Raw genomic sequence first — 22,623 nt, 5'->3', positions numbered from 1 at the left:
GTCCTTTCTGAAAAGACTTCAACTCTTTATTTGAGAATATATTATTTGTAATATGAGAAATCAGCTCCCACAGGGAGACCTAAACAGGATTGACTACAGGCCAAAAAACCAAAAAAAACAAAAACAAAAACAAAACAAAACAAAAAACACCTGTCATATAGAAGTATCTCATTTAAAATCCCTACAAATGTACTATTTCCAAAACACACTTATGATTATTTTAGGGTATACCTAAAAAATTAGGTGATTGCTTCTTAGCTTAAAGCAGAGCAGATAAGCACACAGTTGTGATTTCAATTTGTGTTGTCCTTAGATCATTACTTTCTCTCCTTTTAGAGACAGACCATTTAAGACCAAACACTTGAAGAATATGTTAAAGATAAATTTTCATCTATTCATAGAAATATACATTTTAATTGGCTTGGCAATAAAATTGAATTTAAAAACTTGAGCTGAAATGGTAACATATCTTTAATTTTAATTTGTATACAGACTGACTGTATTTGATACTTTTATCTGCAGAAATATTTAAATATTTAGTTTTCTTCTAAAAGGTTTATTGGAATGAGTAAATCCATTAATCAAATTTAAAAACTTATTTAAAAAACTTTATTTTGCTTTAAAAAAACAATTATTCAATTCATGAAGATTAACCAAAATACAAACCCCATCAAAATTTATTACAATAATCTTTCATAAGATCAATAGCATTAAAAAAAAGTTAATGAATATTTTAAGTAAAAATCACAATGTAAAAATACAAACTTTAGTTTTAGTGACTAAAATAAAAGCAGATAAATAACCTTCTTCACAGGGGAAAAAATACTTGAGGGAAAAAAACAACGGTATAACATGTGTAAAGCAGGAAATTTAAATATCAGCTTAGTTCCTCATTGCCAACATGGCATTTATATCCCAGATGAGATTTCGTAATTGATCCATAATTTGCTTCAGCTGTTGATTCTTCTGTTTGAGTTTCTGTAGAAACAAAAGAATTTATCAAAAATGTTTCAGGAAATATAGACCATGAAGTTAGAAGATTAAAATGTCGTAAGTTAGGACTGTAATGATCCAGACAGAAATTGAGCTAAATAACCCTATAAGGCAGATGGTCTCAACCCTCTTCTGGCGTTAAATATTCGCTGACAGGGATCCTGAATTCTAAAAATTCAGCCTGCAGAGGTCTATGGCTCCAGGCCCGCCCCAGGCCCTGCTTACTCTTCCACCTCCACCATATATAAATAAATAAATCAGCTAAACATTTATTTGTTTTAAAACATAAGCATACAGGTTTTCTAAGGGGCAGTATAACCTAACGGTCAAGAGCCCATACTCTACAGCCAGATCTCTGGACGTCGTTCAGATCCTTCACTGTGATTTTTTTTTCCCCCAGGCTGCAGTGCAGTGGCACAATCTTGGCTCACTGCAACCTCAGCCTCCTGGATTCCAGCAATTCTCCTGCCTCAGCCTCCTGAGTAGATGGAATTACAGGCGCCCACCACCACGCCCAGCTAGTTTTTTTGTATTTTTAGTAGAGACAAAGTTTTGCCATGTTGGCCAGGCTGGTCTTCTGACTTCAAGTGATCTGCCCGTCTTGGCCTCCCAAAGTGCTGGGATTACAGTCTTGAGCCACCACACCCGGCCAGATCCTTCACTATGAAACTTATAACACTGACCTACTTTTTTAACCTCCCTGTACTTTAGTTTCCACATCAGAAAAATGGAAATAATAATTGAACCTACCTCCTAAGAGTTGTTATGAGGATTAAATGATCTGATTCATGTCAAGTATTAGAATTGTGCCTGACACATAAGTAAACATTCAACAAATGTTACTGGTAGGCACAAAATGTAAACTGTTGATATAGAAAATAAAATATAATAAAAATACAATGCCTCATGCAATCGGTGTTTCAAAAGTGTGGCAGAAATCACTGTTTGCCTGTAGCATGAATTGCAATCTCCTTCTAATTCTAAAAACTGAAGACAAATGGCAGAGCACCCAAAGCAATCTTTTCTACTAAGATTTGCTGAATGCCTGAAATGTGCACGGCATGTGTCTCTGTATCTCTATACTTGAATTCTACTTGACTAAGATTTGTAAACTTCTTTTTAAACATTCTTTCTTCAAATCCTATGTGGTAAATGTCTGCTTAGATAAAACAAGATAGAAATAGAGAACTTCTGGTCAGAGTGTTTACTGGTTATAATAATAATCATTATTATTCAATAACCCCTTGGAAACATTACATTTGGAGATAATATATTTAATTTTAAGACACTATATTAAACAACCTCCAGATAAATTAGTGTATGCTTATTAAAAAGAGGCCTAAAAATCTTAATTTTGATTTCTTTAAAAAGCAAATTAAAATGAAGTTGCTTGTATTGCTTCTATTCTGAGTTAGGGAAGTAACAAGAAAGAGGTGGCTAACAGGAAAGCCCAAGAAACTCTTACTGGAAAATAGAAAATCAATTTACAGAGACTTTAATAATCTTTCATAACTAAATTTAATTCACATTTGAAAAGAGAACTAGCACGATGCAGTCAGAGAAAAACATGACTATACAGTACACAGGGCTTGACTCTAAAGCTCACTCTAACACAGTCTTCAGGAAACAGAAACTGCTGGTATTTTTAGTGAATCTCCCTTGTACAAGTTTTCAGATGACCTATCTTCTATATTCTGTTATCATGAGTATGTGACAGTCTGCTATTTAAGTGGTTGTATATATCTAACAAAATTGATTCAAATTGCTGGGAAAGATGAAGAATAACCAAGCCTGTAAAGTCTTTTTCATCACAGAGACCAAGAAACCAACACTTCTGCCAGCAATCAAGAGTAGCAGCAAAACAGAGGAATATAAAAGTGCTATATTGGGAGGCTGGCAATCTCAGTCCCAGTTCCAACTTTGCCTCTAACTTGGTATTTGATCTTAGACAAATTCATTCTCCTCGGTTTTCTCATTTATGTAATTGGATTATAAAATCTAAGGTCTCTGCCAGTTGTACTTTCTGCATACCCATACGTAAGATGACAATTGGTCATCCGGGTGGTTAAAAAGAGACTTTATAATCAATATCAACTCAGGCCTTCAGCTGGCTATCACAATGGTTTCACCATTGAAATAAATGTATAACCTACCAATAAGACTACTTTCAAGAATCCTCATTTGGAAATATACATTCTGGTACTCTTTTCAATTTAAGCCTCATAATTGTTTTTTTTAAAAAGTAAGAACTAGAATATGTAGGGTATTTTCAAGATAATATTCAACACTAGGGAATAGAAAATTTTTAAATAATTAACATATAAGGCTCTTGGGATAGCATTTCTCAAAGATGCCACAAAGTTTTAAATTTAAAAAATTAGCATACAAATAAAATATCCAGAGTCAAAACATGTCATAAAAATGATCAACAGCAAAGCTGACACTTATGCTTATTAGTGGCTAAACTGTAAATAAATTTTCATGACACGATATAGGATTTAATATATGTATCTTGCCACTGATTGATTTTAACAGAGGTTGACAGCTGCTATTTTCAAAATCCATCAGCTGTGCCCAATTTCGTACATTAACAGGTGAATGTGTAAGTAGATTAAATACTTAAAAAATGTTTCTGCTAACTCATACCATGTAATTTAATATTCACACAAAAGCTGTGACACTTGACAAAAAATGCTTTACTTTCTAAATGCATGGACTCAATTATGTCAATCTTGTAGTAAATACTACCTACTATCTTTTTCAATTTCATTTTCCCATCAAGAAAATAGCCTTAAGCAAAATGAAACTCATTCTGATGCCCCCAAAGCAAGCTTGTCCAACTGTGGCCTGCAGGCCGCATGTGGCCCCGATCGTCTGTGAGTGTAGCCCAATACAAATTCGTAAGCTTTCTTAAAACATTATGATATTTTTTTGGGGGGCTTATCAGCTATCATTAACGTTAGTATAGTTCATGTGTGGCCCAAAACAATTCTTACAATGTGGCCCAGGGAAGTCAAAAGATTGGACACCCCTGCACCTAAAAAATGTGGTCTCAAACAAGTATCCATCCTTTACTTGGGTATTCGGCTTAAGGATTCCAGGATATATTAAGAGAAAATGAAAGTATTTAAATAAACCACGAATTTGACTATTAAAACCAGCCATATTGTCTTATGATGATTTACATCAAATACTGACTACAATCGTGTGCCTCAGAGTTTCATGGCATTAGGATAGTTATTGGTGGTTTTTGCATTGTTAGAAACCAGACAGACCATAAGGACCAAATAGTAAACACACCATCAGTATGCTCTTCTGCACAATTTCAAGTACACAATGATATGATAATGTTTTGAAAATGACTAAGTGAGGGTCAACTGAGAGGTATATAAATTTACTTATTTTATGTAGCTTATTTAGAACAAAAAGAAGATATGCATTGTAGTAAAATTCTGAATATTTTTAATTGAATGCAAAGAATATAATTTTATTACAGATTACACAGCTCTATAAAGCAACTTAGTTATTTAATACGACCAAATGCCAATGTATTAAAAATATGGCACAATGCTTTTGTTTCTGTAAATATTCATTAAAACATGAAATGGGAACATGAAACAGGTGCTGCTTTGTTTCCACTGGAGTCTTATGTTCTCCAAGAAGAAACTTGTCCACTCATGTGAAATGAGTATATAGCAGATAACACATCCAGCTGGTTCATGGAAGAAATTCTGGTACTGAGCACAATGCCTGGCAGAGAGCAGGCACACAAGTATTTAAATATTTTCATGTTTGAAGAAAAAATAACAAAAGCCAAATCAAAAAGCTTCTCCCAAAACCTACAAGAATGGAAAAAAAAATGCAAGTAAACAAAAATTATTGGCAATCATTTCAAAACTTTTTTTTGTTTACATAACTCCTCTTAGTATAAAAAAAGATATTTAATAATGGCCATTATTAAAAACTATGCATTTTTATACTCCATACCATAATAGGTAAGAAGTATTTTCAGTGTTTTAGTGTTACTAGCTAAGATTCTGTGAACTTTAAAAATCTATCACCTACTAACTGCATGAACTAAAAAAAAGCAAACCTATGTTTACATAAGAATATGGATTAACATAATTGACAGAGACAAAAATTAAGTTTATGAATGTAGTTATTTATAAATAGTTGTCAAATCAATGAACTGTTTATTTTTAATAGCATCTATGTGATTAAATAATCAGATCAGGACATTATCATCTATAGCCAGTTTTCACTATGAGAAACACCCTCAGGTGTGTATGCCATTAAGAAAAAAAAAAAGATGTATCAGCCAGGTGCAGTGGTTCAGGCCTGTAATCCCAGCACTTTGGGAGGCTGAGGTGGGTGGATCACGATGTCAAGAGTTCAACAGCACCTGACCAACACGGTGAAATCCCATTACTACTAAAAACACAAAAAAATTAGCTGGGCATGGTGATGCAGGCCTGTAATCCCAGCTACTCAGGAGGCTGAGGCAGGAGAATCGCTTGAACTCAGGAGGCAGAGGTTGCAGTGAGCCAAGATCGTGCCACTGCACTCCAGCCTGGGTGACAGAGACAGATTTTGTCTCAAAAAAAAAAAAAAAAAATATATATATATATATATATGGATCATAAGCTCAATATTTTAAAAATTAAATATTTTAATCATATATTTTAATCTTATATTCTAGAATGGAGACACAGAGCTTAAATAAGTTGAAGGAAAAGAATGAAATACAATTGTTTGAGGGAAACAATTACATAGGTGGGTCCAGAAGAGAGAGGCTGTAGAGAGCTAAATTCTCATGTGGAGAAAGTCCTTTTATACATCATATCCTTGTATCAATTATGTCCTTTACTTAAAATCCACAAAACTCTATGTCAGTAGCTAGTGTTAACTGTACATAAGGTTATTCCATTAACAGAATATGCTACATTTAATTCACATTTATAATTTTTTTAAAGGAATGAATTAAAAACCCCTTTTGGTAAACAACAACAACAACAACAAAATACTTGTTTGCTTTTTAGCAGTTAATTTTATTCTCTTCTTCCTTCTTTATTTGCGATTTAAATTTAAGTTAACCAAATGTTAGCCCTCTCCCATCTTTTCCCTCTGCCCACCACCTAATCCTTCAGTGCTTTCTCAAAATATAGATAGAAGAATTCATACAAAGAGAGTTATGAGGTCATCAAATGAGTTCTTCCCCATGATACTCAAGAAGGTACTTTCCCTCTAACTTGTCTTTTAAAAAGCAATTCCCACAGAAATAGAGTTTAGCTTTAAACCTGGTTTATTTAAAATACCTAAACTGATTTTCTCTTTGTAACAACCCATCAGTTTGATATCACGTTAACTAAAATATGTTTTATACTGAAGTTAAAAGCACTTAGAACAGATCCAAGTCATTTAATCAAAGGAAGAGATCTCAATGTCAGAAGTAAAAATGGGGAAAAAAATTTAAAACACTTTCATTCCATAAGCATACACAAACTTTCAGAAACTTTGTGTATCTATTGAGTGTGTGGCAGGAGAGGAATAAAAAAAGCTATAAACTGATGCAAGGAAAAGTGATTACAAAGGACACAACAGCAGATGCAAGGTAAATTTTAAGATGAAAAGTAAAGAGGGAGTGGTCAGTGACTCAGAGAAGGCCTGGGCATGCAAGAAGGATACCACTGAGAATAGGCCTGATCCACCATGGAGAACCACAGACAGAGACCATCTCAGAGGCACTAGCTGAGCCCTGGGGATGAAAACTAGAGGAATGGTTAAAAGATTGACTATCTAGTCGTTTAAAGAAAAAGTCTGCCAAACCCTACACTAGATTATGGAATGCCTTCAAATTTCTGAGGAAACGTAACTTACAACATAGAATTTTATAGCCAGCCAAACTATGAACTGGACAAATACGTAAGGACTCAAAATTTAAGTGTCTGCATTCCTTCTAAAGAAGTCACTGATGTATGCACATTACCAACAAGGAAGAAAACCAAGAAAGAGGAAGACATGAGCTGAAGAAATAGTGAAACCAACAGAAGAGGTGAAGGAAAGTCCCAGAGCTAAAAAGCAGGCCTAACCAGCATTTCATCCAGACCTGTAAGACCAAAGAAAACTTGGGAGGGTGGGATGAGAACCACGAACCTGTGTAATGATTCTGACTCTGGAAAATTAGAAAATAGTACTGAGATGCTATCATAGATGCACTAAAATTTTAGAAAATTAAAGAGGTAAGAATTAACTTCAGAAAAACAAAAAATTATTCAACCAAGGAAATGTGACCCTAGTTTACTATGTGGTTTAGCAATAAACAATACTTACGAAGCCATAATTATATGACACAGATTATTTACTGAACCCCAAATATGATATAACTGCACTGAAAGGTTTGAGGGAAACAATTATGTAGGTGGGTCCAGGAGAGAGAGGCTGTAGAGAGCTAAATCCTCACGTGGAGAAAGAAGTCCTTGTATACATCATATCCTTGTTTCAATTATATCCTTTACTTAAAATCCACAAAACTCTATGTCAGTAGCTAGTAAGAATTTTTTCGGTTACATGCTGCCAAAGAATTACCATATTTTGATTATAAACGAGAACTTTTAAAAGTCAAAGACACGTTATTTCTAAGTTATCAAATTGGGAAAAAAGAGAAACTTCATGAAAATTGAAGAGAAATGTAAATTTAGAAAAAGTATCTTTCTGAATTTATACAACTTTATTTTTTACAAAATATTATAAAATCCTCTATGGTACAGAACAAACTATATTTACATTAGTTACACATGTGGTACTCTGAAACCAAAGTTATTATTAAAATGGTGTTTTATTTATATACATATTTAATTATATTTTATAAAAAAATCCGTATTAGAGAAAAATAAGCAGAACACATTTATTGAGGTAATACATATTTTATCAACAGAAACATATAACACGTCTTAATAAATGAATGTCTCATATATCTAGACTATCAAATACCAGTTATTTTTCAAGATCTAAACTAAAAGTCCCCAATCTCTTCCTCACCCTCTACCAATTTTTTACTGTGAGTTTTTTATTATGATTGTCATTCATTACAATCAGATTTTTTGGAAATAGTTTTCTAAATATGTATTTCACCTTCTAAAAAAGTTGCAAAATTTTATTTTATAAAATCTATCCATCTTTTTCCTTTCTTCCGAGTTTTAAAATACTTAAAAAATTATCCAATATTTTGTTTTGCAGGTCTTATTTTCAACTCTGAAATTCATTTTGATATATGGTGTAATGTAAAAAGCTAGCTTAATTTCGCCCCCAAAGTTTCTATTTCTAAAGACTAATTTTTCACACAAGCCCTCTTCTGTCATATTAAATTCTCATGTACAATGAGAATGCTGTTTTTCTGGCTAGATTATTTTACTAATCTGCCTATTCTTGTGCCAGTATTACACACCTAATTACCATTTGTATAATATGCTTCATATTACAGTTTAATTTTTGAAGCTAAGAATTCTGCTTTATTAGTCATACTTATCAACATTTTCTTTGATATTTTTGTATACTTTCAAGAAAAAAATCTCATTTGGGTTTTATCTGGATCTGTTTATTGATTGGTATTGCACTACAATCCTATTATTTTTGCATGCTTTCTTATTAGGATTTGGATTGTTACTGTATTAAAACTGTGAGGTAATCAAGACTGGTGTTTTTATAATATGTATTGCTCATCCAAGAACTTTGTATGTTCTTTTAATCATTCAAAGCTTCCTTTATGTATCTTAATAAGTTTATTCACACACATGATTGACATAATTCCTATCTACTAAATATTAATTGTTATAAGAGTCAATAGAATCTTATAATCTAACAGGTTTACAGCATTAGAAGAACATGGTATCAGTCTTGTCTTAGACCCTTTTATGGAACTCTTAATAGACTAGTTGTTCATCAGTTGAGTTTCTTTGATCATTCTAATAAAGCTCATACATAGTAACTCCTGTTTCCCAGCTGTCATTTATTCACTGTCTTTTTTGTACTGGCTATAACTTCTAAAATAATATTAAACATAGTGGTATAAAGCATCTTATTTCATGCTTGTTTTTAATAAGGATATTTCTATATTTCACCTTATGAAAAATGTTGGCTATTTATCTAAAAGAAAAAGATTAAAAAAAAAAAAACCACTGTCTTGCTAATAGTTTTAAGTGTCCTTTGAATCAGCAACAGTATTGAAAACTCACTTTATTTACTTCAGCAATTTCTCGCCTCTCTTCACTAGCAAAACGAGGTGGGCCAGCCCGATCATCATTCTTTGAGCCATCTTCTTCCACATATGGAATAAGTTGCTGGGAATGATTAACAAAAATTAAAAGTCAAAAATATAATTCAAGTTTTCTAATCACTGGTATAGAGAATATATCAAATTAAAGTCAATTTTTATAGTTTTATTTGTATAAAAATAAATTTCAATTCAGGTGATAGCCTGAAATAAGAGCTTTAATAGTTGACCATTTCAATGCATTCTACACAATACCCTTTCAGGTTTCTTTTGCAAAACAGCCTTTATAACATTGGTTGTCATGTATAACTAAACAATACTTCCAGCAGGAAGATGGGAGAAGTAACAAAAAATAAAATAAAATAAAACAAAAATTAAAAAAAACCCTACTCATTCAATTAGCAAATATTTAATTATGAAACACTATAAAACTAATGCCAAACAAGATGTGATTCTTGCCCCTAAGAGATTTGTAGTCTATTGAGATAGATAAAACAGGCTTTCCTTCATCTGTAATAAAAAGAAAAGAACTTCACGGATCTGTATTATATAAATGTCATTAACTTGCAAACTAAAACTTCAGAGTCTATGCAAATTTCTAGACGTCTTAAGTTTTTTCAGTTGTGAGAACTTTTTTTTTGTAGGAGAAACAAATTTATATAGCAATGAAACTTCTAGCAGAATCGTAATTAAGTATGCACGGTTAGTGATGGAATTTACCTCGTAAGTGTGACAGACTTCAGGAATCACCTAGCCTCTACTATTGTGTATTACCAATGCAGGAATAGGCCAAAGGTAAATGACTGGCAAAACTAAGATTCACCTGATAAAACTTCTTAAAATTCTTGGGATATATATAAACTCACCCATGTCTACATTCTCCTTTTCTTTGTTTTCTCTCTCTTAATGCAGAGCTGTCCTTCCTCCTGAAGACGATTAGTCTCCATCCCTGTGGCCTGACTGCCCTCCTGTCTTCATTATTTATACACCCTTCTCCCAACCTCTCCCTACAGCTTTCTTCCTTTATTATTCTAACATGTTCCTGTCTCTTCTATTTGGGGAGAAGCTCCTCTTCCCCCTGCAAACCTTCGATTCCATCTCTCCTTCCATCTACTGCTTTCCTGTCTTATTTTTTTCAAAGCTTCTTGAAAGACTGATACCCACTTGCTGGCTCCAGCTTCTTATTTCCTGTTTAATCTTCACCCGACTGCGATCAGACTTCGTGCTGCTACCATTTCACTGAAGCTCTACTCAAATATCCTAACAATTTTCATCTAGCAAAATCCACTGGACAGTTTTCATTCCTGATTTTCCTTGACTTTTCTGCAGCATCTGACAATGCAGGCCACATTTCTGATCTTTCTCCCACATCTCTGACCCCTTCTTTTTAGGCATTTTTGCAGTTTAATTTTTCTCTGGTCATCTTTTACCAGCTTCCTTTGGTGGTAGAGAAATAATTTGTCAACAGGAAAGGGTCACTTACAGAAATGTATGCCTAATTAACCAAAAAGGTGGGATGCAAGATGAAATTTAGAGAGTACATTTTTTAAAATACAGTGATTCCACTGGGCCAAATATAAAATCTAAATTAATAATAATAAAAATAATATTTTATCTGTAAAGTACTTCATGAAAACCACCTTAAAAGTATATGATACTATTAAAATTCCTACTAAAAATATCCCTGACTTAATTAAAAGGAGACACTGATAGCAATAAAAATTGCCACAGAAAACCATTTCTTCCTAACAACAAAAATTACTATAAGCCTGTCAAAGTCTACAAGAAATTATTAATGTAAAAATATAGTAGTATTTTATGCATATATATCACATTTTCACCTTCTGTGGTCAAAAGTAAAACTAATAAAATTCAAAACCTGGAAATATTGCTAAAACGAGAGAGAGAGGAAAAACAGTAACAACTGTCTTGACACTAATTCACACCTTATATTCATCCTCCCTCTATCACAAAAAATTACCTCGACTGGAATGGGATCCATCCCACCACAGTTTTCATTGCATTTGTCATATACCAATCTCAGCTTCCTGAAGAGAACTGAAAGTTGGCGAAGATTATCCTGTAGCTTTGTTAACCGGTCTTGATATGTTCCAGTGTGGTAAGTGACACCATTTGGCAGCTTATCAGGAAAAACAAAGAATAAAAATATAAAGTAATGAAAAAAAAAAATCAAGATTTTCTATAAGTAAAGCCAATAAACAGAAACAATTTTTAGGCAATGCATAGACGTAAGCTGTCTCTCACAACTGATCAAGTTCAATTTTAAGAATGTAAGAGTAATGCACGCCCATTTATTAACAACTTGGCATACTCTTTCACTGCTATAAAACAGACCTAGAAAAACTTTGTGATAAACCCTGACTTGAAATAGTTTTTCCCCTTTAATTTTTGAAGTGTAACTTTAAAAAGAATGTACAATTTTAATGTTACTATTATATAAATGCAGCATGCTGCTGACCTCAACCAAGAAGTTAAAAACAAAGTACAGTTAAAAACATACACCAAAAAGTGAATCTTATGATATTCTAGTGGAAGAAAATAAAGAACATATGGCAGGTATTGCAAAAATATTCTCAAAATACCTTAACTCTGATAAGATAATTAAGATGCTTAAAGCACACATTAAAATATAAACCTGTCATTTAAAATTTTACTTAAAAAAATCAATAGCAGGAGATATGGGTCCCACCTATACTTGAACACCATTAATAAATTATTAAAAGTAACTGCTATGATCATAACTCTGTCTTAGATATTGATATATTTTTAATTCAGGAATTTTATCAAGAGAAGAAAAGTATATATTGAAATAATAAAAAAAAAGACAGGTAAACAAAAATCGACTATTTATTTAGAATTTATAACTAAATATGTACTTGTGCATTGCTGAAACTCATGAACAAAATCTTTCTCTGTATAGCCGTAGAATATTTTATTCCCACAATTTGATCTGTGGCATCACCCTAATACTTGAATCAATAATATTTATAGAGTACCACATTTTCTAGTATTCAGGCATTTTAATTGTAGGAATTCACATGTATACCTATTTGAGGATTTGAATCAGGTGATTTAAAAACAAAGGAACTATCTACTATCTAATAGCTAGGTAATCAGTCCAGTCTTTCTAAGCCTCAGTTTGAGTTTTTTTTTTTTTTTTTCTTTTTTAAACACATGAGGTAGGAATGCCAAAAAAAAAGGAAAACCATGATACAATGTTTGGAGTGAAAAGAAAACAGGACATATAATGATTACAACCAGAAACATGAAAAAAGACTGGAAAGCCCTATATGTAGTTGATAAAAGATGTGTAAGATAAATAGGCTTGAATAATTTATTTTCTTCTTTTCTCATACTTCTAAATTTCCTATAATGTTATGGTTTATGAGTTAAGAAGATGGATCTCCTCAAATTATTTGAGGTGTGATATTATTAGGATTTTCAGAAATTCTCAAGCATTAAAACACTCTACAATGTCTCAAAGAAATGTGATAAAATATCAAAGGCTGAACTAGTCAAAACATTTTAAAGGAGAAAGGCATTAAGAGTTCATTTCTCAGTACAATGTAAGCTTTCTCTTCATGAACTCTCAGTTTATGAAATTCCACAGACACTAACTAGAAATTCAGAGAAAAGTTTAAGTGGATCCCTGCTTTCTTGTTTAGGTGACAAAAAGGAGCGTGATGATTATGTCTTGCCTAGAACAGCACTCTGTATCTTTATTATGGCATTATGAGGTTTAATACTTTGCCCATATTTTCTACTTAGTAAAGACTGGAACTTAAGTTTACATTACCATATTTAGCATAGTACACACACACAGAAGGCTTTAAAGTACAGTGTGAATCCTAAGTCAAAAGAACAAAGCTGGAGGCATCACGCTACCTGACTTCAAACTATACTACAAGGCTACAGTAACCAAAACAGCATGGTACTGGTACCAAAACAGAGATATAGACCAATGGAACAGAACAGAGTCCTCAGAAATAATACCACACATCTACAGCCATCTGATCTTTGACAAACCTGAGAGAAACAAGAAATGGGGAAAGGATTCCCTATTTAATCAATGGTGCTGGGAAAAATTGGCTAGCCATAAGTAGAAAGCTGAAACTGGATCCTTTCCTTACTCCTTATACGAAAATTAATTCAAGATGGATTAGAGACTTAAATGTTAGACCTAATACCATAAAAACCCTAGAGGAAAACCTAGGTAGTACCATTCAGGACATAGGCATGGGCAAAGACTTCATGTCTAAAACACCAAAAGCAACGGCAGCAAAAGCCAAAATTGACAAATGGGATCTCATTAAACTAAAGAGCTTCTGCACAGCAAAAGAAACTACCATCAGAGTGAACAGGCAACCTACAGAATGGGAGAAAATTTTTGCAATCTACTCATCTGACAAAGGGCTAATATCCAGAACCTACAAAGAACTCAAACAAATTTACAAGAAAAAAACAAACAACCCCATCAAAAAGTGGGCAAAGGATATGAACAGACATTTCTCAAAAGAAGACATTCATACAGCCAACAGACACATGAAAAAATGCTCATCATCACTGGCCATCAGAGAAATGCAAATCAAAACCACAATGAGATACCATCTCACACCAGTTAGAATGGCAATCATTCAAAAGTCAGGAAACAACAGGTGCTGGAGAGGATGTGGAGAAATAGGAACACTTTTACACTGTTGGTGGGATTGTAAACTAGTTCAACCATTATGGAAAACAGTATGGCGATTCCTCAAGGATCTAGAACTAGAAATACCATTTGACCCAGCCATCCTATTACTGGGTATATACCCAAAGGATTATAAATTATGCTGCTATAAAGACACATGCACACGCATGTTTATTGCAGCACTATTCACAATAGCAAAGACTTGGAATCAACCCAAATGTCCATCAGTGACAGATTGGATTAAGAAAATGTGGCACATATACACCATGGAATACTAGGCAGCCATAAAAAAGGATGAGGTTGTGTCCTTTGTAGGGACATGGATGCAGCTGGAAACCATCATTCTTAGCAAACTATCACAAGAACAGAAAACCAAACACCGCATGTTCTCACTCATAGGTGGGAACTGAACAATGAGATCACTTGGACTCAGGAAGGGGAACATCACATACCGGGGCCTATCATGGAGAGGGGGGAGGGGGGAGGGATTGCATTGGGAGTTATACCTGATGTAAATGACGAGTTGATGGGTGCAGCACACCAACATGGCACAAGTATACATATGTAACAAACCTGCACGTTATGCACATGTACCCTACAACTTAAAGTATAATAATAATAAATAAATTAAAAAAAAAGTACAGTGTGAATTATTTTAGTGAGTTATTTTACCCATAAATCTATACTTAAAATTTATTCAGATGTATTATATAAAAGAACTCTTAATAAATACTGTCATAAAGAAAACAAAAATCCTTTTGAAATGCAAAGAATCACGCTTCCCAAATTTGCTGACTTAGGAAGATATTAGATGTTAAATCTAATATCCAAACTTACCAACTTAATTTACTAAATCATTAAAAAAAATACCACGCACCTTTCATGTGTCAGCACTGTTCTAGAAGCTGGGATACAGCAGTAAACACAAGAGAGACAAGGTTCCCATAGCACAGACTATACGCAGTAAAAATATCTAAGATCCCTTGGTATATACCGTGGTGTAGCTGTTCAGCTGAAAAGCTCATCAATAACCATCTCACTCATGAGTGTGGATGAAAACCCATAAATACATGATCCATATACACAGACACTAAGAAGGCATTCAACTAAATTCAACATCCATTTTAAAAATCAATATAAAACTCAATAAAAAAATCCGCAATGTGTGATAACATTCATTTATTTCAGTTAAAAAGTCAGCACCATGATTAACGTGGAATCATTAGAAGCATTCCACCTAAGGTCAGAAACAGAAAAGGATGTCTACTAAGACGCTAATTCTATAAGTGAACACTGTTCTGGAAGCACTAGCCGATGCAACTAGAGAAGAAAGAGAAAAAAAATGTTGAAATATTAAAAAGAAAGCATCATAATCTATCTACAAATAATATGATAAAGTGCTACTAAAAATAAAAGAATTCCATAAGGAAGTAGGTCCAAAGAGAAAGCAATAGCTCTGCTTTCATCTATAACACAAACAAAAACATGGGAAAAGAAGACCCCATTTACAATGGCAACAGAAAAGATAAAATATCTGGAAGAAAACTTTTAAAATCTCAAGATAAAAATGAAAACTTAAGATACCTTATAGGAAAACAGAATAAGAATACTCCATGTTCTTGGTTAGTAAAGAACTAAAAGTCAACATCATAGCGATGTCAAATCTTTCTAGGCTGAATGATCCTAATAAAAATGCTAACAGGTTTTTTCTTAGAATAAACTGATTCTAAAATACATGTGGAAAAATAAGCAAGAATAGCCAGGGAAATTCTGAAAAAGTAAGTGTAAACACATTATACATCCTGACAAATTATAAGAATGTTTTGCATTAATACATAAAAGATAGGCAGCTACGTGGAATAGAACATCCAGAAACAAATTCACTTATATAAAAGCTACCTGAAATCACTGGAAGAAGCAAGTGAATTATTCAGTGAACCCTTTGAAAAAGTTAGGGCTAGGCCCAGACCTCACATTTTATAGGATAAATTCCATAAGGATCAGAGTTTTAAATGTAAAGACTGAAATTTAAAAAATTATAGAATTCTAATTTGAGTGGGGAAGACCTTTCTAACTAGGCATAAAGCCTAGAAGTCCTAAAAGACTAATACATTCAACTTCTTAAAAAAAAAAAAAAAAAAAAAAAAAAGCATGGCAAAACTACCAGTAGCAGAGCCAAAAGGTAAAAGACTGGGGGAAAAAATAACTGCAAGTTGTATCACACAGAGCAGGTTTCTCTAGTATGTAAATAGCTAAATCCTACAATTATGATAGGTAAAAAAGACAAACAAATGGGTAAACAGTAAGTGAACAAGCATTTAGCAGGAAAAAAATATAAATGATTCAAATATTTTAAGGGATGTTCAAACTCAGTCAAACTAGGAGAAATGTAAAGTAGAATTTTCACCTATCGAGTGATCAAAGATCCAAAAAAGATACAACTCACTGTGCTGGTCTTAGGCCATAGCATAAATTAGTACAATCTCTGTGGAGGACAATTCATCGAAATGTGTCTAATTACAAAAGCACATAGCTATTTCTAAAAACGTATCCTACAGGTATAAGTGCAAATTTGTGTAGGAGGTTATTTGCTGCAGCCTAACAGGGAAAGATGAAAAACAGCCAATGCCCTCACTAGAGAACTGGTTTAACAAATTATTGTATTTCCACACAGTGTGAACTATACACTATAAAAAGGAAAAGGGAGTATTTGCTGTACGGATATGAATAAATTCCAGAATATATCAACTGAAAAAAGCAAGATACAAAATGGTTATGTATAATATGCTATTATCTGTGCAAAAAAGGGAAAAATGAAACAATATACATAAACATTTGCTTAACATGCAGAGAATATCTGGAAAGATACACAAAAATAGGAAGAATCACTCACAGTCACTGCCTGTGGAGAGGAGTTAGGTACATAGTATAAGAGAGAGGAATGGGAGGGAAAATGTTCATTGCACTGTCCTTTTCTATTCCTGAGTTCTGAATGTACTATGTATTTAAAAAATGAAAGATTCAAAGAATAACAAACAAAACAAAAGCAATGGTATCTTCCACAAGGACTCTTAATCTGAGATTTAAGGATACTTGGGGAGTATCCCTAAATCTTCCTTTAACCCCTGAAATTTTCAAAATGCATGTGTATGTGTATTTTTCTCTGAAGAGAGTTTACAGTTTTCATCAGACTCTCAAGTGGCTAACAGACATCTAGTGTGTACCAGGAACCACTTCTTTAAAACAAACGCTTAGAAAAATTCTTAGCAGTCTGTATTCACAGCAATTTACTCTCATAGATCAATAATACAGAGGATTATTTAAAAATGTGAATGCTAAAAATGTATTAACAAATCACTAGGTTATATGTAGTTAAGAATATCCTGTTTCTATCACCTCTTCTAGTTTTTTGGAAATGAAGGAGCCCATTGTTATCTTTTCAGCCAATTATGATAGGCCCCAAAGGGTCTTAGATGAGTGACCACAGACTTCACAAAATGAAAAGCACACATATAATTATCATAGTCCCTCAAAAGCTGGCTTTGGGCCCCAGACCCTACAGCCGCCGAAATGTTGAAGCTTAAGAAGAAACGTATTGAGACGGAGTCTCACTCTGTCGCCCAGGCTGGAGTGCAATGGCCTGATCTTGGCTCACTGCAACCTCCGCCTCCAGGGTTCAAGCGATTCTCCTGCCCCAGCCTCCTGAGTAGCTGGGATTATAAGCGCGTGCCTCCACGCCCAGCTAATTTTTGTATTTTTAGTAGAGATGGGGTTTCACCTTGTTGGCTAAGCTGGTCTCGAATTCCCGACTTCGTGATCCGCCCACTTTCGCCTCTCAAAGTGCTAGGCTTACATGAGTGAGCCGCTGCGCCCAGCCTATGAACTCCTTTTTAAGGAGGGAGTCAAGGTGGCCAAGAAGGATTCCACATGCCTAAGCACCCGGAGCTGGCAAACAAGAATGTGTCCAACCTTCATGTCATGAAGGCCCTGCAGTCTCTCAAGTCCTGAGGCTACGTGAAGGAACAGTTTGCCTGGAGACATTTCTACTGGTACCTTACCAATGAGGGAATCCAGTATCTCCGTGATTACCTTCATCTGCCCTGCAGATTGCTCCTGCCATCCTGTGCGGCAGTCGTCCAGCGACTGGCAGGCCTCGGCCTAAAGGTCTGGAGGGTGAGCAACCTGCAAACTCACAAGAGGGGACGCCGACAGACATACCTACAGACGGAGTGCCCGTGTCGCCTCGTGCCGGCAAGAAAGCCGAGACTGGGGCTGGGTCAGTAACCGAATTCCAGTTTAGAGGCGGATTTGGTCGTGGACGTGGCCAGCCACCTCAGTAAAATTGGAGAGGATTATTTTGCATTGAATAAACTTACAGACAAAAAAACTGAAAAAAAAAAAAAAAAGTTGGCTTTGAATGCAGGTCCACATGTAATCTAGTTATTGATAAAATACTTTTTTTGAAAAAGCTTAGTTCTTTCTGTGTAGAACATGAACCTGTATTATATCTTTTAATAATGCACATTGACAGCAAGTTAGTATTAAAAAGAGGTTACTAGGAAGAGCTATTAGTCATGTGTGATGTTGGGTAATTTATTTTTTCCTCTTGTTAAGCCTCAGTTTCCTTCACTGTAAAATAGGGATAAAAATACTCCTTAAAACTGCTCCTATAACAGTGTACCTGACCAAGGAAAGTACTTCATAAGTGTTAGGTATTATTCAGTGCTTTGCATATAACAGGACAAAAATTTTTTAAAATATGCTAAATTCTGAGACATTATTTAATCTGCACCTTATTCATTCTAGATATGAATCTATTCATTTTTTTTTAATTATTGCCAAAGAATGTCATAATTTCTCCTGGATTTCCTTTGTACTATATTTCACATAGTCTTAAAAATTTCCACAAAACTGAATTACTCTTATAATCAGGAGGAAAAAAAAAATCTTGACCAGTTAAAAAAAAAAAAAGCAATAAAACACATTTTTGGACAACCACAGAAATAAGAGCTGTAAGATTTTGAAAACTTGGTTTCAAATCTACCCTACCACTGACTAGGTTTGGGCAAGCCACTTTACTTCTCTGAAGTACAGAATCTTCATCTTAAAACAAGAATAATATCTACTACATGTAGTGGGTAACATAAACAAGCATTAAAAATGGGTCAGCAAAATAGTGCTGGAACAATTGGATATCCAAATGCAAAACAATGAACTTGGATCCGTATCTGCCACTATGTATATATATTTAAAAACTCACAAAACTAAATATAGGTTGTAGACCTAAATATAAAACCTGAAACTACAAAACTTCTAGAAGAAAACAGAAACCCTTTGTCACTCTGGGTTAGGCAAAGATTTCTTAGGTATGACACCAAAAGCAAAATCTATAAAAGAATGTATCAGTAAGCTGGATTTCATCAAAATTAAAAATGTCTGTTCTTCAAAAGATAATATTAAGACAGCAAAAAGGCAGGATAGACTGGGAGAAGTATTTGGAAAGCATCCAGACACAACAGGTGTTGATGAGGATGAGGAGAAACGAGAACCGTTAAACAGCAATGTTTACATTCCCACTAGCAATAATCGGGAGGTAAAATGGCTCAGGCCACTTTGGAAAAGTTTCTTAAAGTATTGAACAGACATGTATCGCATGATCCAGCAATTCCACTCCTGAATCTGTCCAAGAGAAATGACACATATGTTCACACAAAAATTTGTCAGCAAAAGTTCATAGCATTATTTATAACAACCAGAAAGTGGAAACAACCCAAATGTCCATCAACAGAAGAAAAGGTAAGCAAATGGTGATATATTGATACAATGGAACATTACTCAGCAATAAAAAGGAAAGTATTGATGCATGCTTAGTGAAGGATCTCAGACCAAAAAAGCTCACATACTGTAGACTCCATTGATATAAAACTCTAGCAAATGCAAATTAATTTATGATTACAGAAAGCAGATCAATGGTTGCTTAGCGATGGAAGGTGGGAGGCGAAGATGTCAGAGGGGTACGAAGAAACTTTCTGGGGTGATGTGTATGTTCACTATTTTGATTGTGATGATAATTTCACAAGTATACACAGTACAGTACACATATATGTCAAAACTTTAGGTGAGTGTAGTTTACTGTATATTAACTATGCCAAAAAAAAAAAAAAGGACTGTTTTTTAAAAACATAATGTAAATTCTTCAACTCCTTGGACCTCCCCAGAAGAAATGCTGGAAAAAACATTTAAAGCAACCTAAAGAGGGAAGTGGAGTGCGACCCCATCTTTACCTTGAAAGGTGCAAGAGTTTACATGGTAACTAAACAGCTCGATCGAATCTAAAAAAAATTGGCTTCAATTATGCAGAAATCTGGTCTGGAAAAACATCACCTCTACAGCTCCGACTTTTGGGGACACTCCTGAGTATGAATGGGGGTGACCCTACACCTAAGGTTTGCCCAGGGCAGCCCAGTTGACATCCACGGGCCCGAGGTAACGAGGAAACCAGCGCCCCTTTTCCTCCCAGCTGCATCTCGCTGGCCCTGCGCGCCCGCCTTCCTACCTGCATGTTCCTCAGGAGCTGGAAGATCTCCATGGTGCGGTACACGATGTCCTGCACCGTCTCCTGCCCGATGCGGCACAGCGACGCCGTGTTGACCTCCCGGGCGGCCTGCTGGGCCTGGGGCCCGGCGAAGGGCCCGGGCGCCATCCCCGACGCGGCCAACGGAGGGGTGGACATGGCGCGGCTGCAGCTTCAGGCCCGTCAGGGGTCCGCCCGGAATTGGGAGGCTGTGGGGCCTCAGCGTTGGAACCAGCTTGAGAAACCCCCCGCGGCCCGATTTCAAAACAGCGGCCGCGACTTCCGCCCACCGTGACGCAACACGTCATAAAACGTCATGGACACCGCCCACTCGGCGAACTGTCTCCGAGCGGAGCCGGGCGGGATTGGATTGGACGCTGGGCGGGAAAGGACGGACGGGTTAAGTAGCCAATCACCAATTGCGATCCAGCCAGAGGGGAAACGCTCTTGGAGAGCAGAGGGTGAGTTTCCAGAGTTCGTTTCCCAGTCTTGGCCCAGCGTTAGAACCTTGTGTGTTTAATTCCTTGCGGAGTATTTTCTCTTAACAAGCCTGAGGTTTGTAGTATTACAGCTAAGAGACAGGTTAAAGTACTTGTTCAGTCGCATACAGGTGTAACTGGCAACCTGCGGTTCGAATTTAGAAAGCAAGATTCCTAAGCTTGTACGCTTCTCTGTGACATGATACGGACTCCCCGATTGCTCTTGGTCCCTGCTCAGATGTTTTACTCTCTTGAGTTTTCCCAATCTCTCTAAGCAAAAAAATGATCAACGCACACTTCTTTCTGACTCTGGTACTTTTTTTTGAGACGGAGTCTCGCTCTGTCGCCCAGGCTGGAGTGCAGTGGCGAGATCCCGGCTCACTGCAAGCTCCGCCTCCCGGGTTCCCGCCATTCTCCTGCCTCAGCCTCTCGAGTAGCTGGGACTACAGGCTCCCGCCACCACGCTTGGCTAATTTTTTTGTATTTTCAGTAAAGACGGGGTTTCACCGTGTTAGCCAGGATGGTCTCTATCTCCTGACCTCGTGATCCACCCGCCTCGGCCTCCCAAAGTGCTGGGATTACAGGCGTGAGCCACCGCGCTTGGCCTACTGTCTGATATTTTATATAGCTTTCGGCTGGCTTACTTTCAGACTTTTTCTCACCCTATCTACACACACACTGCAAACTCCATGAAAACAGACGATTTTATTCACTTGCTGTATTCCCAACACCTAGTGATTGGCACAAGTATCAATAAATACTTATTGAATGATTGTTGAGTGACATGATAAATGCAAGAAAAATTAAAATAAAATGTCTCTCACCTCTTACTGTTCATCTTCAAGGTGGGAAGAAGTCAAGAATGTAAAATTGGTGATAGGCACAAATGTTGCATTGTTTAGAAGTATCTGAATGCTCCATTATACGGACTTTCCGGGAAATGGTTACTAAATATGTCATAGGAACCGTGTTAGAATTAAACATAGTAATTCGCGGGTCTTCAGTGAGTAATTACCATTTGACAAATATTGGCTGAGCACCTACTATGTGCTGGGGGCTAGGAATGAAGATAGAGTACTGAACAAATCAGGCAAAAGCCCTGCAGCGTGTTTGTCATGGAGACAAACAGAACACTATTGTGATGAGCGTCTTGAAAGAAAAGTTCCTGATACCAGGGTGCTAACAATTTAGGAGATTGAGAACGACCTGAAGGGAGCAGTGTGGAACCTGAAGGTAGATAGGGAAGGGAGTAACGAATGATAGAGTCTTTTCTAGGAGGATGAGGAAGGCCAGTGCCAACACCTGAAGTGAAGAGGCCTCCTAATGCTTTCCAGGATCTGGAAGAAGTTCAATGTGAGGACAAGTGTGAGGAAATAAGGCTGAAGGCAGAGGCAACCTTGAAGGATCTTCTAACCCATGTCAAGCAGTTGAGAATTTATAGAGTGAAACAGCAAGCCATTGAAAAGTTTCAAGGTGAGAGGAATAATTTGAAATACTCATTTTAGAAGACTTATTCTGGTTGCTAAATGGGGAATAGATGGTGGGTTTCTATTGTCTTCTTTTCCAAAGGGGAATGATGATGATGATCATGACCTGTGTA

The 22,623-nt window shown here is 35.6% G+C and overlaps 1 protein-coding gene and 1 pseudogene across 6 annotated transcripts; one reads left to right on the top strand and one right to left on the bottom strand.

Annotated features, from left to right (window-relative positions):
* Positions 1-583: 583 nt before the first annotated feature.
* MED30 (mediator complex subunit 30) lies at positions 584-21,493 on the bottom strand. Of its 5 annotated transcripts, none has more exons than XM_025394245.1 (4): positions 20,527-21,493; positions 11,244-11,402; positions 9,221-9,329; positions 584-978 (listed from the first exon to the last, which is right to left on the bottom strand). In XM_025394245.1, exons 1-4 carry the CDS (start codon positions 20,701-20,703, stop codon positions 878-880), a joined length of 546 nt encoding a protein of 181 aa, XP_025250030.1. In that variant the 5' UTR covers positions 20,704-21,493; the 3' UTR covers positions 584-877. The 5 variants fall into 5 exon arrangements, with proteins under 5 accessions (XP_025250030.1, XP_025250035.1, XP_025250031.1 ...); XM_025394246.1 differs by having other exon boundaries at positions 591-978; positions 9,225-9,329; XM_025394247.1 differs by lacking the exon at positions 584-978 and adding an exon at positions 2,494-4,743 and having other exon boundaries at positions 9,225-9,329.
* Positions 17,824-18,351, top strand: LOC112629794 (annotated as a pseudogene). Its single transcript, XR_003120756.1, has one exon. The product of XR_003120756.1 is annotated as a 40S ribosomal protein S10 pseudogene (transcript).
* Positions 21,494-22,623: the final 1,130 nt, after the last annotated feature.

This window comes from Theropithecus gelada, chromosome 8, assembly GCF_003255815.1.
Source record: "Theropithecus gelada isolate Dixy chromosome 8, Tgel_1.0, whole genome shotgun sequence".
NCBI lineage: Eukaryota > Metazoa > Chordata > Mammalia > Primates > Cercopithecidae > Theropithecus > Theropithecus gelada.
This window is presented reverse-complemented; position numbering and strand designations above follow the sequence as displayed.

Bases quoted from the DNA above. Each gene is read 5' to 3' on its own strand.
- MED30 (XM_025394245.1), bottom strand. From the start codon at position 20,703: ATGTCCACCCCTCCGTTGGCCGCGTCGGGGATGGCGCCCGGGCCCTTC. The intron at 11,403-20,526 runs GTAGGAAGGCGG...TTTCCTGATAAG, and splicing joins AGCTCCTGAGGAACATGCAG to CTGCCAAATGGTGTCACTTA. The intron at 979-9,220 runs GTTTTCAATACT...TTGTTTCTACAG, and splicing joins TGCTGAAGTAAATAAAGTGA to AAACTCAAACAGAAGAATCA.